This window comes from Nannospalax galili, unplaced genomic scaffold (genome assembly GCF_000622305.1).
Source record: "Nannospalax galili isolate Female #2095 unplaced genomic scaffold, S.galili_v1.0 scaffold107, whole genome shotgun sequence".
In the NCBI taxonomy this organism is placed as follows: Eukaryota; Metazoa; Chordata; class Mammalia; order Rodentia; family Spalacidae; genus Nannospalax; species Nannospalax galili.
In genome coordinates, this window is record NW_008358490.1 from 2,582,054 (window position 1) to 2,597,906 (window position 15,853).

General features: G+C 50.2%; 1 protein-coding gene across 6 annotated transcripts in view; it reads left to right on the forward strand.

The window, feature by feature from the left end:
• The window catches only part of Ccdc88c (coiled-coil domain containing 88C), a 124,543-nt gene that overhangs the window by 70,488 nt on the left and 38,202 nt on the right, over window positions 1–15,853 (forward strand). For all 6 annotated transcript variants that reach the window (XM_017795246.2, XM_017795249.2, XM_017795248.2 and 3 more), the window contains exons 11-13: window positions 8,713–8,859; window positions 9,455–9,599; window positions 12,701–12,885. In XM_017795246.2, the coding sequence (XP_017650735.1) occupies window positions 8,713–8,859; window positions 9,455–9,599; window positions 12,701–12,885 (477 nt within the window). The remainder of the gene's footprint in view (window positions 1–8,712; window positions 8,860–9,454; window positions 9,600–12,700; window positions 12,886–15,853) is intronic.

Consider the following 15,853-nt stretch of genomic DNA (forward strand, 5'->3'; position numbering starts at 1 on the left):
AGTTGTGAGTCCTTCTTTGGCTCCTCCACACCTGAAACTCTCCTGTGTGGAAGTGACGTTACCTCTGTGGTGCAGTGATGTTGATTGAGCATTGTGGAGACAGTCCTGGGGATGACAGGAACACTGCCTGTCCTCTCTTGGAGCTCTCTGTCTGCAGAGGCAGGTGAGCAAGCCTGCAGTGTCTTAAGTGCTGTGTGGGTGATGCATAAGAGGGCACCACCCCAGAACATGGGTAGGAGCCATAAGTGCTTCCCTGGGGAGACCATGGTAAACAAAAGAGAACTGAGATGGTGGGGACCAGCTAACTATGCAGGGAGCTAGCACCATGCAGAAGAGGATGCAAAGGCCAGGAAGCCTCCAGCAAGCAGGCAAAATGTGGGACGAGGTTAGGTCAGGGTTACACAGTCCTGGTGTTTTCCAGGGTGGACCTTGTGAGATGAGTTTGGAGGACCTTGGGGCCCAGTCAGGTAGGATGTGTAGCAGTGTCTTCCAATGTCTGCTGAGTAGTGCTGTGTGCCCCAGAGCCTACTTTGGACTGTGTCCGAAAGGCTGCCTGGCCCTTGTTCCCTACTTCAGATCCCACCAGAATAGCTGGTTTGTGTAGCTGGTTTGGTTTGTGTAGCTCATGATGTGTTTTTAGCATGCGAAACAGTCCCTTGTCCTCTTGAGGGGTTGACTTGGGTAGCACTGCATTTGTAGACCTGGTAGCTGCTGTGATTCAGAAGCTCAGCTTCTCGAGTATCCTCAGAGGCTTAGTACAGGAGCATAGCCTTCCTTGACTGCTGCTGGCTGGAGCAACTGGGTTGTGTTGGAGCTAACTTGGAATGCTGCTGAGAGGCCTTGGACAGGTTGCCTTGCGGAGACTCAGGTACTGTTTTGACCTGCAGAGTGAAGTGACCTCTCTTCCCAGCAGAGGGCCTGGGCTTGGGCCTGGACCAGCCAGTACCTCTGTGTTGAGTGTCTTCATGCCTGAGGGCCAGTGCTGCCTTAATGCACAGGTGACTTTATGGGACTTTAGGAGTTTGTGTTTCAGTAAGTGTATCCAGTTTATATTTTTAAAATCCCAATTTTTAAGTGTAATGATACATATTTCCAAGGGACTTACTATGGGTTCCTCAAGAACCATCTTTTTATTAATTAAATTTATTCCTTGATAGGGGTTGGGGATTTAGCTCAGTGGTAGAACACTTGCCTAGTAAGCACAAAACCCTGAGTTCGGTCCTCAGCTCCGAAAAAAAAAAAAAAATTATTCCTTGATGATTTCATGAATGTATATAATGCATTCTGGTTATTCTCACCCCCACTTTTCCTCTCTCCCTCTCACTTCCATCAACACCCTCTTCCCTACAAGTCCCTTTCCCACATTGAGCCTTTTGTTTTATTTTGTGACCCAGAGTTTAGCCAGGCCTGTGTCTATGAACTGAGGCTGACTTACAGATGTCCAAACCTTAGAGAGGATGCAAGAGTAAGATTAAAATGGATAGAGTGATGGCAGACATTGAGACACTTTTTTTTTTGCAATAGGGTCTTACTCTGTAAGTTTTGGCTGGCCAGGAACTTACTATGTAGACCAGACTGCCCTTGAACTCACAGAGGTCCACCTTCCTCTGCCTCCTGAGTGCTCGGTTTAAAGATGTGCACCTCCACGCTCAGCCTCATTATTTTAACTTTTCAATACATTTTATATTTTTCATGAGAAAATATTGGTGATAGAAGGGAACATGTAAACTGGACATAGTGGTGCACACCTGTAATCCTAGCACTTGGGAGGCAGAGTCAGGAAGATCAGGAATTCAGGATCATCCCTGGCCTCCTAGTGAGTTTGACGCCAGCTTGAGTTACATGAGACTCTGTCTCAAAGAATCACTTACATGACCTGGAGAGATCACTCAGTGGATAAGAGTACTTGCTACCCAAGCATGAGGACCTGGGTTTGGATCCCCACCACCCACATAAAAAGCCAGATGTGGCTGCATGTCTGTAATCCCAGTGGTGGGGAGGGCAGAGGCAGGGGAGGGGGTCATTAGGGCTTGTTGGCCAAAAAATAATGTCAAACTCCAGATTTAAGGAGAGACTGTGTCCCAAGGGAATAAGGTGAAGAGTCAGAGGTCACTGATGTTCTGCTCTGACCTCAAGTATACAATACACATACACACACACACACACACACACACACACACACACACACTTTAAGTAAAAGGACAGTAGAGGCATTAGCTCCTTTGAATCAACTCATTCCTGGTTAACTGTATCAACTTAATTGTGAAACAGAAATATTAATCAGTTTAAAGCTGTGAAACACCTTCCTTCCCTGAGTGTCAACTCTTGATGTCTGAAGATGTGGTCTGAATTAGCTGGGAGGCCTGTTGAAAACACACATAGTCCTAAAATTAATGGGGGACAGTAGGCATGACTCAGTTGGTATAGTGCTTGCTGGGAAAGCATCAGGACCTGAGTCCAGACAGCACCTGTAATCCCAGCACTGGGGAGGAGGATGTATGGTCCCCAGGGCTTACTGACCAGCCAATCTAGCCAATTGGTGAGCTCCAGATTTAAAAAAAAAACAAGGTGAAGAAGTAATTGAGGGAGATACTCTGCATTGGCCTCTGGCCTACACACAATGCACACACCCCTCACTTCCCCATCCTCTCCCCCACTCCCCATCCTCGGGCAGCATTCCTTGCCCCCTGGGTTCCTAAGAGCAGGCCCTAGAAATCTACATTCTCCAGACAGTGCTGCTTGGCTCCCATGCCGGAGGATCCTCAGCCAGTTTTGAAACAGGACCTCACAATGTTGCCCAGGCTGGCCTGGAACTCAGGATCTTCTTGCCTGAGTGCCAGGATTACCGGCACGGGCCTCCACATCTGACTTTGGGATGCTTTTCTGCAGAGGCCCTTGGCTGCAGACCGCTCTCTTCCACAACAGGAATTATAGAACTCAAGACCTGTCTGTGGTCAGAGGCACCATGTATGTGGACTTCCAGCCTTGATGATGAGGAGGCTGCCTCACATGAGCGTGAGCATAAGGTCTGCTGCACCCACAGTCCTAGGGAACCCTGGCACTGGTGGAAAAACTATTGCTCAGTAATGAGTTTTGCATTCTGGAGAGAATGCCGAGGAGAAAGGTGAGACTCTGTCCCTCAGGACTGGAGCATTAGTTGTGATGGGCAGATGAGCAGGCTCACCTAAGCAGGAGCCTGGCTATGGCTTTCTCACCAGACCCCACATTTATGACACTTCTAGGTAGCAGTGCCAGGGTTGGGGGTGACTGTGATGCCCTCTCTGAGAGTCTGCCCAGCCTGACTTAGAAAATGCACCACAGTACAGATCACCAAAGGAGGAACCCAGTGGGAAGAGGAGATAAAGAATTCAGGTCCAGGGCAAGTTTAGTTTGGGTTAGCAAATGTGGACCACACATTCAGATGCTTTGTTTTTAAACTTCTAGCAGCTTTTTCGTGATGCCTGGTTTAATTCTTCTGAGGGTTGGATTTCCACATTAGAAGCAGTGTAGCTACCCTGGGGACAGGAGGAAGGGTAGGGTAGGTTCACAGTTGGCCCTTGACTTCCTATTGAAAACTGGTCTCCCTCGGGACCACTGCCTGTAGCAAGAAGGACGTAGTCAGAGGAGTGCCAGTGATAGGAGCCGCAGCAGTGACATGACTAGAAGGTTTTTTTGTCCCTGTATTTCATGATTGACTAAAAACTGCCAAAGGCAAAGAACAGATGCCCAGGTACTGTGTACATCCTGGGTAGAGTGGTCCTATGTGCATCAACAGGTTTCTAGGAAGTGCTGGTTTCAAACTAAACAACCAGGGAGGCAGAGAGCCTGAAGTGTACGCTATCTTGCCAAGTCCTGGGCAAACATTGGCCTGTTATGAAAGGTGGGTGTGGCCTGGGCGTCTCTGACACCCTCCTGCCCTGGCCTCCTATGCACAGAGGCCTGTCTTCAGCAAGCTTATCTAGTCAGCCTTTATAGGAGTGGAGATAAGGGTCCCTGCAGTGAAAAGGCAGCCAGAGGAATGGGTGGGTCACTGGCAAGGCCCCAGCCTTTACTTAGGAGCTGGGTTAATGATCAGTCCCAGAGTGTCTCACACCCAACTACCCCCATTCCAAGGTCACACCCCTAAAATGACAGCAGTGCAGCCCATGGTCAGGAAGGCGCAGGATCTGTGGGTTTGGGAGATGGAGCCCAGCCTTGTTTGCCTCCTCCAGGTCTGCCCTAGGCCCAGACCAGTTCATTCACCTGAGCCCTGGGTTTCCTGAAGCTCTCTAGATATACCTACCACCTTTAGTGGGAGGTGTCCGGGATTCTGTGCTTACTAAAGTCCAGTGCCTTTATCTTTGGGTTGGTCCCTTAACTGCTGTCAGACTGCCCTCTCTTGATCGCTCATAGGAATCTCAGGTATTGTGTCAGATTCATTGTCCGGCCTCCACACCAGCTCCTGTTGACTCTGGAGTTGTCCTTGTACTTGGTACTTTAAGCCCAAGCAGGGGTCCACGTCCCTTCTTTCTTCCTCCTCATCCCACCCTACCTGAATTGGGTCCAAGGGCTCGTCGTCCTCTACACCAGTGTTCCCACCTCCAAGCCTGTCACTATCCACAGCAGGTATCTGAGGCCTATGCCTGCCTCCTTGGCTGCCTCCTGCTGGTTTGCTCTGGATACTCCAGTGTCTGTACACAGAAACCCTCCCTGAATCTAAACTGGCTGTGCTGCTTAGTCCCCTGACCTGCTACCAGGGTATCCTCTCTAGTGGTCCACCAGATAACCTCTCTCCAGTGCTTGGATGAATCCACACTTGCTCTTATCTGTGGCCCAGCTGTCTGGCCCCTCAGCTCCCCCAGGGCTTTCTCAGCTTTTGCTGAGCTGCCGGCCTCTCCTTATACTTCAGACCCCTTAAGACTCTGGAATCAGTTTAGGGCCAGAATAAGGGCTGGATTGGTGAGCTCTGCAAGCCACACCCCCAGCCTCCTGCTTCACGGTTCCTTTATAAATCCTCTTTCTCTGGGCAGTGCTTGAAATGTGGTATTGTCATAATATTTTTTTCTGTCTGTTTCTGACCAGACTATGAGCCTGGGAGGACAGAGTTTGTACCTTACAGATAGTCCCACCATTGGTTTTTATGAATAAAGTTTTATTAGAACACAGATGCCCCCATTTATTGTCTTTGGCTGCTTTTGTGCTACCCTGCAGGGTTAAGTCCTGACAGACTTAGGAGCACCCCCACCCCAGGGGCAAAGAGTATTGTTGTCTGGTCCTTTATGGAACAGGTACACAGTGAGGCTTGGAGGTGAGCAGGAGTTACTGTGTTTATAGAGCCTGCACTGTGTTGAACTCGAGCTCCCCCATTGCATTTAAGCCCTACAGTGACCCTATGAGGTATAGCTGCCATGACCACTTCCTCTCCTTTCTTCAAGATTAATAAATAACTTGCCCAGCGTCACAGTGGTAAGCAGGTGGGCTGGGATTGGAATGTGGCTGGCCGCCTCTGTGGCTCTGACTGGCTGCCAGTGAAGGAGCCAGAGCCTTGGCCACAGGAGCAAGAAAGGGTTGGAGGTGGGTTGAGGGGATGATCAGGAGGGCTAGAGGTGCTCATGGAGGGGCCCCAGCCACCTTCAGGTCATGTTGAACTAAGTATCGTGTCCCCGGTGAGGAATGCAAAAAACCAGGGAATTTGTCTAGAAGACCTTAGATGCTTAGGGGTCTAGGAGACTTCAAATGCTGAGTTGGGGATCTTCTATTCCACCTTGGGAATTTCCTGTGTCCTTGTTGCTTCTGAGGAGGAGGGTGATGCGATCTGGCAAGCTGAGGAGTTGAGCAGGATAGTAGGGACTTCTGGTTTCTGGTCTGGTCCCCACATTCCTAGGGTCAGGCTATATTTGAGGTGAGCAGGCTTTCTGGTCGGGGGAGCGGGTCACGGGGTAGAGCATATCTTTGACCCTGTATGCCAGTGGAGCTGATGAATGTGATGCTGGGTGAGGACTGGTGTTTATGGCCACAACAGGAAAGAAAAAGGTCTGTTGCTCTGGCTCCTGCTCTCCCCAGCATCCCTGGGCTTTCTGTGCAGTGGATGCCCAGAAAGCACTATATGTTTGATGCATGCTTACTGGGAGGGAGAACAGTTTGTTTCTTTGACTCTATGTCCCCTCTGGTGTTTGATGCTTGTGGGAGATAGGAGGCACTCCTAGAAACCAGTTGTTTTTTTTGTTTTGTTTTGTTTTGTTTTTTTGTCTTTTTGAGGCAGGGTCTCCCTGTAGCCCCAGCTGTCCTGGAACTCACTATGTAGACCAGGTTGGCCTTGAACTCGCAGAGATCCACCTGCCTCTGCCTCCCAAATGCTGAGACTATAGGTGTGCATTACCACGCCTGGCTGAGAAAGTATTTTTTTGTTGTCTGTTTTGTGGTATTAGGGATGGAGCCCAGGGCTTCAGGCATGCTAAGCAAATCCTCTACTACTCAGCTATACCCCCAAACCCTGGAAAACCAATTTTTGTGTGTTAACAAGGGGGTTGTTTCATGGATGAATGCTGGATTGAACCTTTTCTTTCACAGGTGTGAAGTGACTGACCTAACAGCTGCCTTGTCCAGGCACCATGCATGGAGAATTTCATGCACATTGTCTAACCCACATTCCTACTTGGAGTTCTTATGGCACAGACATGGCAGTTGACCCACTTAGCCTTTTGCCTGACCCAATCTTTCAAGTCTCAGTGGACCCTTGAACCTCTTGGGAACAATCCTTTGGGCCTGGCCTGTGGTTTTATAAATACCCCAGCTGTTGGCTGGGCTGGGTTTGGTCTGAAAACAGCCTCCTGGTGGGGCAGGGTGGTCATGCCAGCCTTGGACAGCTGCAGTGGGCTTGACTTTATCACCCCTGCACACCACCGATGGAGCCCTTGCCCTCCAGGAATGTGGGCTCAGTTGTCCTTCAGTGCTTTTCTCTCACTTATGAGGTGGTAGGTATACAATGCAGGGTGGAATATTTCCGTCACTTAATACCATGGAGTTTGAGGCTACCAGAACATTGAGGCTGTTTGAAAGGTTGTTAGAGATGATTGTTTTAGGTACTCCGCTCCATTCTTGGGCACCTATGTCTGTCCCTGCCTGTCAGGTATCTATGACCTTCAAAGTCCACCTTGCATACTCCTTTCAGTGCAACAGTTGTGCCTCAAGTCGTTACCAGCCTGAGGAAAGAGGTTAACCATCATTACCTCAGAGTAAGAGCAGGGAATGATGGGACCCAAATATCTGACTTGACTCAGTGAATAAAGTAGATTCCCAAGTCCTCCTCAGAGGGGGCCACTCAGGGTGGGTCTTAAAGATGGAGTAGGAGTTGGCTGTATGGATAAAGGGGTGGCCTGTCTTCTTGTTGCTTACAGCCTGAGACCAGTGAGGATGGAGGTGCTGGTTGATAGAACACAGGGTGGAAGTAGCTGCAGAGAGAGTGCCAAACCCTTTTCCTTCTTGAGACCGTCATTGTGCTCATGTCATTAGTGGCAGTCTGGACCTCTTTCACTAACCCAAGACCCAGATGAAGGTCATGGAGAAAATGTGGGGTCAGATCCCTGTAGCTGAGGGAGCAGGTGTGTCAGGACTCTGACTTAAGTCTCCTTCATCTATAGGAAGAGGTCGTCCTTGACTCCCATGCCCTCTCAGAGGGGTACTGTGGGGAGCAGGTAAGGCAGAACCAGCCACAGTGGCTGTGGTCTTTGTGGGGGATGGCGAATCTGGAGGCGCACAGGCAACGCCAGAATCAATGAGCCGCTTCCCTAGGGCCAGCTTTGATCAGGCCCGTGTCCATGAGAGGAAAACTGGTGGCTTCCCTCCACCAGCAAGCTTGGATTTAGGCTCATGTGGGAGAATGAGCATGTGGTGGGTAAGCGGAACTTGGTGTCTGTTGCAGTCTGTGAGGACAAGCCTTGGGAAGCATGAGGAAAGCAGGTTTTCAGTGTTTGTAAGCTGTGAAGGCATGAGGGGGGGCATGCAGCCACCACGCCCCCACCCCATAGCAAATGCTGCTGGGAAGGGCTCAGAGGAATGACAGAAACTGAAGGCCCAGGACAGGATTCTACAAACATGGCACAGATAAGCTTCCTCCTGGACTAGCAGAGGCCATGTACCTTTGCCCTGTGCTTGCCTTTCAGGTTCATATTTACGTGTTTTGCTGGGCTCCGACTTGACTGTCATAAAGACTGCCTTTTCTGGCATAATTATTCAGTTGAGGGGCCAGCTCAGTTCTGGGCTTCTTTCCCTCCACAGACTCTCAGCTTGCCCCCTCTTTTGTTGGAGGAAACTCAGACCAGAGAGGTCCCATATTGTAGGCAGAGCCCACTTTTCCATTGGGTGAGTCCTGAAAGGTTCAAGCTTTAACATCATTTGACCTGTGGAAGACCTTGGGGAAGGATTGTCTTTCCAAAGTTATTTTTTCCTGTACTGGGGATCAAACCCAGGATCTTGTACATCCTAGATGTCTACCACTGATCACACCCCCAGCTCCATTGAATGTTTTCTTGATTCATAATTTTTTCTTTGAGTAGAAAAGTCCACTTGTCTGGCCTTGTGGGAACAGGTGAGCCTGACAAGAGCTTCCTGTCACAGGTGGGGCCCTGGGCTGGTTGCTTGGCTCCAGGGGCATTGAAGAGCTTTGGCTGGGAATCCTGTGGTCATCACCCTGGCTTTTATCTGATGGCTTTCCTGATGGCTTCTGCTCTTCAGGAGCTGAGAGAAGACAACATCATCTTAATCGAAACCAAGGCCATGTTGGAGGAGCAGCTGACGGCCTCCCGGGCCCGCAGTGATAAGGTCCATGAGCTGGAGAAAGAGAACCTGCAGCTGAAGTCCAAGCTTCACGACCTAGAACTGGTATTACCAAGCGGATACCAAGTATGAGGCCATAGGATGGGGTGGCATCAGGTGGACACCAGGTCTTCTGATGGTTCAGCTACTGGATTTTGCTTGTTTTTTTTTTTTTGTTTTTGGGGGGGATTTTGCTTGTTGACCACAGAGAGTAGCTTGCCAGGCTCAGGACTTCTACCCCAAAACAGCTAGGACCTGACTTTTATGTTGCTTCTCTGCAAGGGTGCACATGCACATGTGTCTTTCACAGGTTCCTTGCTGGTGTTTCTTGTGTGGGTTGAGCAGTAGTATCAGCCCCTTCACAATTTTGGCCTCAGAGACCTACCTGAAGCCAACACATTGCCCTTCACCACAGTGCCTATAACAAAGCACTATTCAAAGCATCCCTGTGTTCAGAGAGCATTCAGTTAGACCTTGGAACAGTCTTTTTGACTTAAGTAGCCAGGTCAAGCTACTGTCTAGTGACTGTCTCTGTCGAGATGGGTCCCTATATGGGGTGCTGTGCACAGCTTTTTGCCCTTTCACAGTGGATAGTGGTAGATACTCCAGGTCTGAGGCCAGCCAGAGGCCTGTTCTCACACCTGCCCTCTTTCTGCCTTAGGATCGGGACACAGATAAAAAACGAATTGAGGAACTACTGGAAGAAAACATGGTTCTCGAGATCGCCCAGAAACAGAGCATGAACGAGTCGGCCCACCTGGGCTGGGAACTGGAGCAGCTGTCCAAGAATGCAGACTTGTCAGACGGTGGGTGGTGTGTGGTGCCTCAGACCCAGCCTGGCCATGACTGCTGCTGCTCATTCTGAGTCTTCTTGTCAGCTGGTCCATTCTCCCCAACTAAATATGATTTCTTTCAAGTGCCGTTTGGAACTGTTTCATTACACTTCTCCCCAGGGAAAACATGAGAGGTCTGGCAGCCCAGATGTTGGGACGTGAACTACAAATGAAATGTTGCCTGATTTCTCTGTTTCCCATATGGACCCTCAGGAGCTTCCAGATCACAGCCTGCTGGTGCCCTGAGAACATCCTAGGCCTGTCTTAGATGACTGAAAGCCTTGACTCCAGGAGTGTCCCCTGTGATCGCTAATCCTTGCTATAAATGAACCCTGGGCATCACTTGACATGTTCATTTGCATAATGGGGCAGGATGGATGCAGCCTGTTCTGTCTCCTGGGTGGGAATGCTGAGGGCTGCTGCTCCCCAGTCACAAGCTCTCCACAGATCTTCTGGCTCCTTCCTCTCTCCTGGCACACACTGCTGCCCTCTGCCGGTACCCTGAGATAAGGTAGCCATCATGGGAAGGGTGGGGGACCCCAGTCAGCACTGAGCAGGAAGCTCCAGTGCCCAAAAAACAATAAGCCAGTTCCTGTGTTTGAAAATAGCTGCATTCACCTTTCCCAAGCACCCCATATTGCAAGTTAGTATTGACTTAGCACTTTACAGAGCAGGCTAAGCATTTGGCTTGTTTTAGGCTTGAAAAATTCTGATTAAAATCCCTGAGAAATAGTGCCAATGTCATTGAAAGCTGCTGAATATTGGGGTGGGGGCGGCCCTTATCAGTTCTGAACTTAAATCATTGCCTGCTTTGGTTCTTCTATACTAAACTGAGCTGTCTAGAAGCCATGCAGGATGCGAGTCTGTGGACTCCGTGTCTCTGAAGTTCAAGCCCACCAGGAGGAACTGCTCCCTTCTGGAGCAACGGGAGAGGCAGTGTAGGCCAGTCTGGCATCCAGGTGGCTGTGGGTAGAAGGCCTGACCATTTCATGCTATGCACTGTACTTTGAGAGCCCTTTAAGAACAGTGGCCATGATTTATTCTTTTTTTTTTTTGTAATTTTTTTAAAAATCACTTTTTTTTTTTTTTTTTTGGTCTTTTTTTGAGACAGGGTCTCCCAGTAGCCCCAGCTGGCCTAGAACTCACTATGTAGACCAGGCTGGCCTCGAACTCACTGAGATCCGCCTGCCTCTGCCTCCCAAGTGCTGGGATCAGAGGTGTGCACCACCACACCCGGCTCAAAAAATCACATTTATGGGACTGGAGAGAGCAGCAGTTGAGAGCACTGGCTGCTCTTACAGAGGACCTAAGGTTGGTTCCCTGCACCCACATGGTGGCTAACAAGCATCCATAACTCCAGGGGATCTGACGCCCTCTTCTGACCTCTGCAGACATTGCACAAGGTTGCACTTAATACATTCAGGCAATACACTCATATTAAAAAATAATAATAATAAATGTATTTTTTTAAAAATCACATTTAGCCAGGTGGCGTGGCCCAGCACCTTAATCCCAGCACTCGGGAGGCAGAGGCAGGCAGATCTTTGTGAGTTCAAGGCCATCTGGAGCCACAGAGAGATCCTGTCTCAAAAAGACCAGAAAAAAAAAAAAAAAAATCACATTTATTTATATGTGCCTGACTAAATGCTTCAGGGTTTTTTTCCCCCTTTATATTGAGGATTGAAGCCAGGCCCTTGTGCATGCTAAGCCCATACTCTGCCACCAAGCTGTACCCATGACCTTCCCAGTGAGCTCTGAATCAGAAAGACCTGGTGGACCTGGCGTAAAGTTTGCTCCTTTGCTTGTTAGCTGATGACCTGGGGCAGTATTGTACCTTTAAACTTCAGTTTTCTCATCTGCAAAATGAAGGTGCTGAGCCGGCCCCCAGAGTCACCCTGGGGATAAATGACCACAGGTTGAGTTAGTGAGTTTTAATTTAGGCCAGATATTTTACTTTGGTTAGTATCTTTATGTAGCATAGCTGGGAAGAAGCCTCTGAAGTGTCCCCAAATCTTTTGACACTAGGATTGGACACAATGTGTTTGTGTTCCGTCCCCCTCCCTGCTACTGCCTTGCCCACTGTTGATTGTGTCTTTAGGACACTCTGGACTGTTGGGTCTGTTATGTTTGCCCTGGGAGATGATAGCAGAAAGGAATACACAAACATATGTAAGGTTTCCCAGAAGATCTAGCATGCACATCGCAGAGTTTGCACCTTGGTGGCTTTGCTACAGGTGCCCCCGCCCTCTCTGCTCATAACCCCTGGAGGATGAATAAGGGACAGGAGTGGCAGGGAGATAACATAACAATAACAGCATCAATACAGTGAGATATTACTTGAGGAAATAAGTGGACAGATGAGAGTCTCACCAACAGGCGTGACTCTGTTTTCTTCCCATGAAACTCTGTTACTTATCTTACACCTACTTGTAGGAGGAAAGGGCCAAGAACCCTGGTTCTTGACTCTTAATATAAGTGCTAAACTATTTAAAAAGCAGAGGTGATAATCTACATTTTTAAATATTTAGCTTATATCCCACCTCACTTAGAAATTTAAAGCAGTTTGCATGTGCTTGTTTCACTTTTCTTCAACATAGTTGTGAAATCCTAAAAAGAAAGCTGTGTGTCAAGGCTCTGGCCCAGTTGACAAGCTCTGAGCATTGTGTACAGGTGCACACTCAATATACGCCTCATCCACAGCCAGCCGGTCACCTACTATGTTTTCCTTGCTGAGCCTCCCAGATGTCCACTGCTTTTAGAGCAGGCACAGAAAATGTGTGCAGCCCTTAAGTCAGTCAGGGGAGCTGCCTAGTAACCCAGATTCCTCTGATTTCCACGGTCTTTAACTCCTACATTGGCTCGTGGGCTACAGCCCATTTTTCCCTTGAGCTCTAGGTTGAGTACATCCCAACTCGGAGCCAGTAGAGGAACCTCACCTTGGTGCTGAAGCAGCAGCCTCACTGGGATAAGAGGGGAGAACAGGAGGGGCTCCTGACTGTCAAGGCTCAGGGCTTGTGGCAGAGCGTGGAAGCAGGTTCCTGGAATGGTAGGCCCTGACAGTCTTGACACTTCAGCCTCCAGGAAGTCCTTCGTGTTTGAACTGAACGAGTGTGCCTCCAGCCGCATCCTGAAGCTGGAGAAGGAGAACCAGAGCCTTCAGAGCACCATCCAGGGTCTGCGGGACACATCGCTGGCTCTGGAGGAGAGCAGCCTCAAGTGCGGGGAGTTGGAAAAGGAGAATCACCAGCTTAGCAAGAAGGTGACCTTGCTGGAGTGGGGCTTGGGGGAATTAGTCTGCCCTGCAGGAGTTGCAGGTGCCTTCTGTGTTTTCAGTGCACCCACTGCCAGATTGCAGGGAGGGAGGGAGACGGCAAGCACTTTCTTGCTGGCAGCCATCATGCAGGAGCTGTCTCTTATGTCTGCATGTGTCCTGAAATACTCCTTAGTCCCATATCAAGGCCCCCAGGGCAGTGGGGATAATGAGGGCTGCAGGCAGGAGACCACGCCCTAAGGGTCCTGCCTCTGCTGGGCCCTTCCCTCTGAGTGGGGCTTGGCACACACCCTCCTGCTGTGAAAGGGCCCCACATGGGAGCGTCTAGCTACATTGCCTCCTCTTCTTATCCCTTTGAAGTGCTGTGTGTCGACAGCATTTTGGCTGCCAAGTGGCTTGCCCTGTTTTCATAGATAGTGGAAGATACCTCCCCATCCCCATCTCATGCCTTGTCTTTTGATGCAGGGCAAAAAATGGGAGAGGTGACCTCAAGTTTTGGTTTCCTAGGTTCCTATGGGCCTGGAGAATGTCTATATAAATGGGCACCCTGTCTTGGATAGGACAGAAAAGAACTGACAGGAAGATGAGACTCTCCTTCCCTGCTGGTTTTCAGGGTCTTCAAAGGAAAGTCTGCAGTGTCCTCTTGCTGGCTCAGGGACAGTGTGGGCCACCCTCATGAGGTCCCACAGGCAGCACCACTCGCTTACCTGCTATGGCTTGTTCTCGCTACAAACAGGAATGTGTGGCGGGTGCTGCCACTAGCATGACTGTTCCTGCCCATCTGTCAATCCTGGCCTTCTGTTTCCCTTCTGCTGAGTTCTCTGGCCTGTGACTGGCCCTGCCTGCTATAGTCCCAGGGAACCAGAGTTCCCAGTGGCTGGAGAACAGTGAGGGTCTAGGAGAGCTGCTGTTACCAGGCCAGGGCCCCGTGCATGGAGCCCTTGTCTGTGTGCTGCTCAGCTGCCACAGGTCCCACTTCAGTCTGTCCTGCCAGCAGCGGTGGCTGTTCTGTCGTCCTTTGGACTTGTCTCATTGGTTTTTGGGCTCCTGTTTGCCTGGTTCATAACAGAGGTTCTCTGTGTTGGTGGATAAATACTCCAGTGCTAGCAGTAATGCATAGTCAGTCACTTTCAACCAGCTCAGCCCCCCGCTCCCACCGAATTTCCTTTATCCAGCCTCAGCCGTGCTCCACTCTGCATAGTGGGACTCAGCAGAGAGCCCACATGGAGTTCTTGCAGCTAGCCTGGCTCTCCTGTCTCACCCCCAGCACAGCCAGGCTGAAGGCTGGCTTAGGTCAGATGCATCCATGGAAATCTGAGTTCTCAGACTTCATGTTCTTCCCTGGAACCCTCTGGCACCTCCATGCACCATTGAGGCACTACCTCTCTCCTCTCTTTGTGCAACTTTATGTCGGTGTCATAAGAGTTCAGTTCCTTCAGCCACAGAGAAAAGTCCTTATTTTCAGAAGGAGAGGGGTGTCCTTCAGGGCAGTCATGGGAAGGTAGCAGCAGCTGCCTGAAGTGTCTGAGTTCAGGCTGTGTGGAGGACAGATACCCTCCCAGGCCCGTAGGCCTGCAGCAAGCTCTCAATCTTGCAGAGCCAGCTTGCTCAGGGATTCTGTTCTCTTCAGTGAGCGACAGTGTGTGGGACAGAGAACCAAGAAAGGAGAAAGATGAAGAGGGTCCAGAGGTGGCAGGCAGGACATGGGGAAACCCCTTGTTTAGACCAGCAGCAACAATGTCAGAAACAAAGGCTAGCATAGTACTCTTTCTCTGGGTGTGAAGGGTCAAGCAGACAGGGTTACAGAGGTGAGACCTGAGCTGGCAGGCCATGGCATTCAGTGTAGCTCAGGGCAGAGCTGGGGGCCTCATCCCACAGACCTGTGAGTATATGCAGGAGAGAGCTGGATTCCAGCCCTGCTTCCTCCTGCCTGAAGGCCTCAGGCCAGTCACTGACCTCTGTGGGTCAGTTCCCTCTTCCATAACTGACCCCCTCCTGCTGGTAACTGCTTCCCATTTCTGGCCCCACAGAATTCTCTGTGCTGAGGTAACCCTGCCTTCCTGCTGGGTATCAGCTCTTAGTTAAGGAGCGGCACAGGGATTTAAAAGGTGAAGCAGCTGCTCTTGACTTAGAAAAAAACTTGTGGGTGGTATATGACATACGTGGAATGTCTTAAACAGGCATGGCTAGATGAGGTACACCCATCTTGGGGTCCCAAGTTGGGGCTCTAACAGCCATGATACATGCACACCTATACTGGCCCCACTCCTGCTGATGAACCCCATGGCCACCTTCCTCTGTAGAGGGTGTGATGATACACAGATCTATGGGATGGGAAGACTGGGTGACCCCTTACCTAGGAGAAAGGTGGCAGGGCTACTATAGACAGATGCTCAGAATGGTGAGAGCTTGGACCTTTGTCCATGCAGTGCCTCAGTTCAGACAGCCTGAGAGCAGCTGCTCAGCCCCTGCTGCTCATGGGGTCACTGGGCATCCCAGGTACTCCCCTCAGAGGTTCAGGTTGAATGGTGATCTGAAACTTCAGATGCTTCCAAGCTACTCTGGTGATTGTTCTTGAGGACCCCCAGCCAGCAGCCCAAAGTGCACTAAGATCCAGACCCACTGTGTCAAAAATTGGGCATGGGCCCAGCCAACTCTAGGGAGGGTCAGCCACCAGCACTGCACTTGGTACAGCAGGTATTGTGACTGACGATGATGGATATCACTGGCCCTATTAGGAACTTGCTTGAGGCCACGTGTTAGTAGGGGGGGACAGATTTTGACTCTGTGTCCCAGACCAGCATTAATGCCTTTACCTCATGCTGAGGAAGCTCGGTGATGGCAGGAAGGGACAGCATGGGCATCTCCAGGGAGCTGGATAACTGGCCCTGCTAAGTTAGGGTGTGTGTCTTACCAGGCACCCAGATGCTCAGATGCACCACGAGTTGTGAGGAGC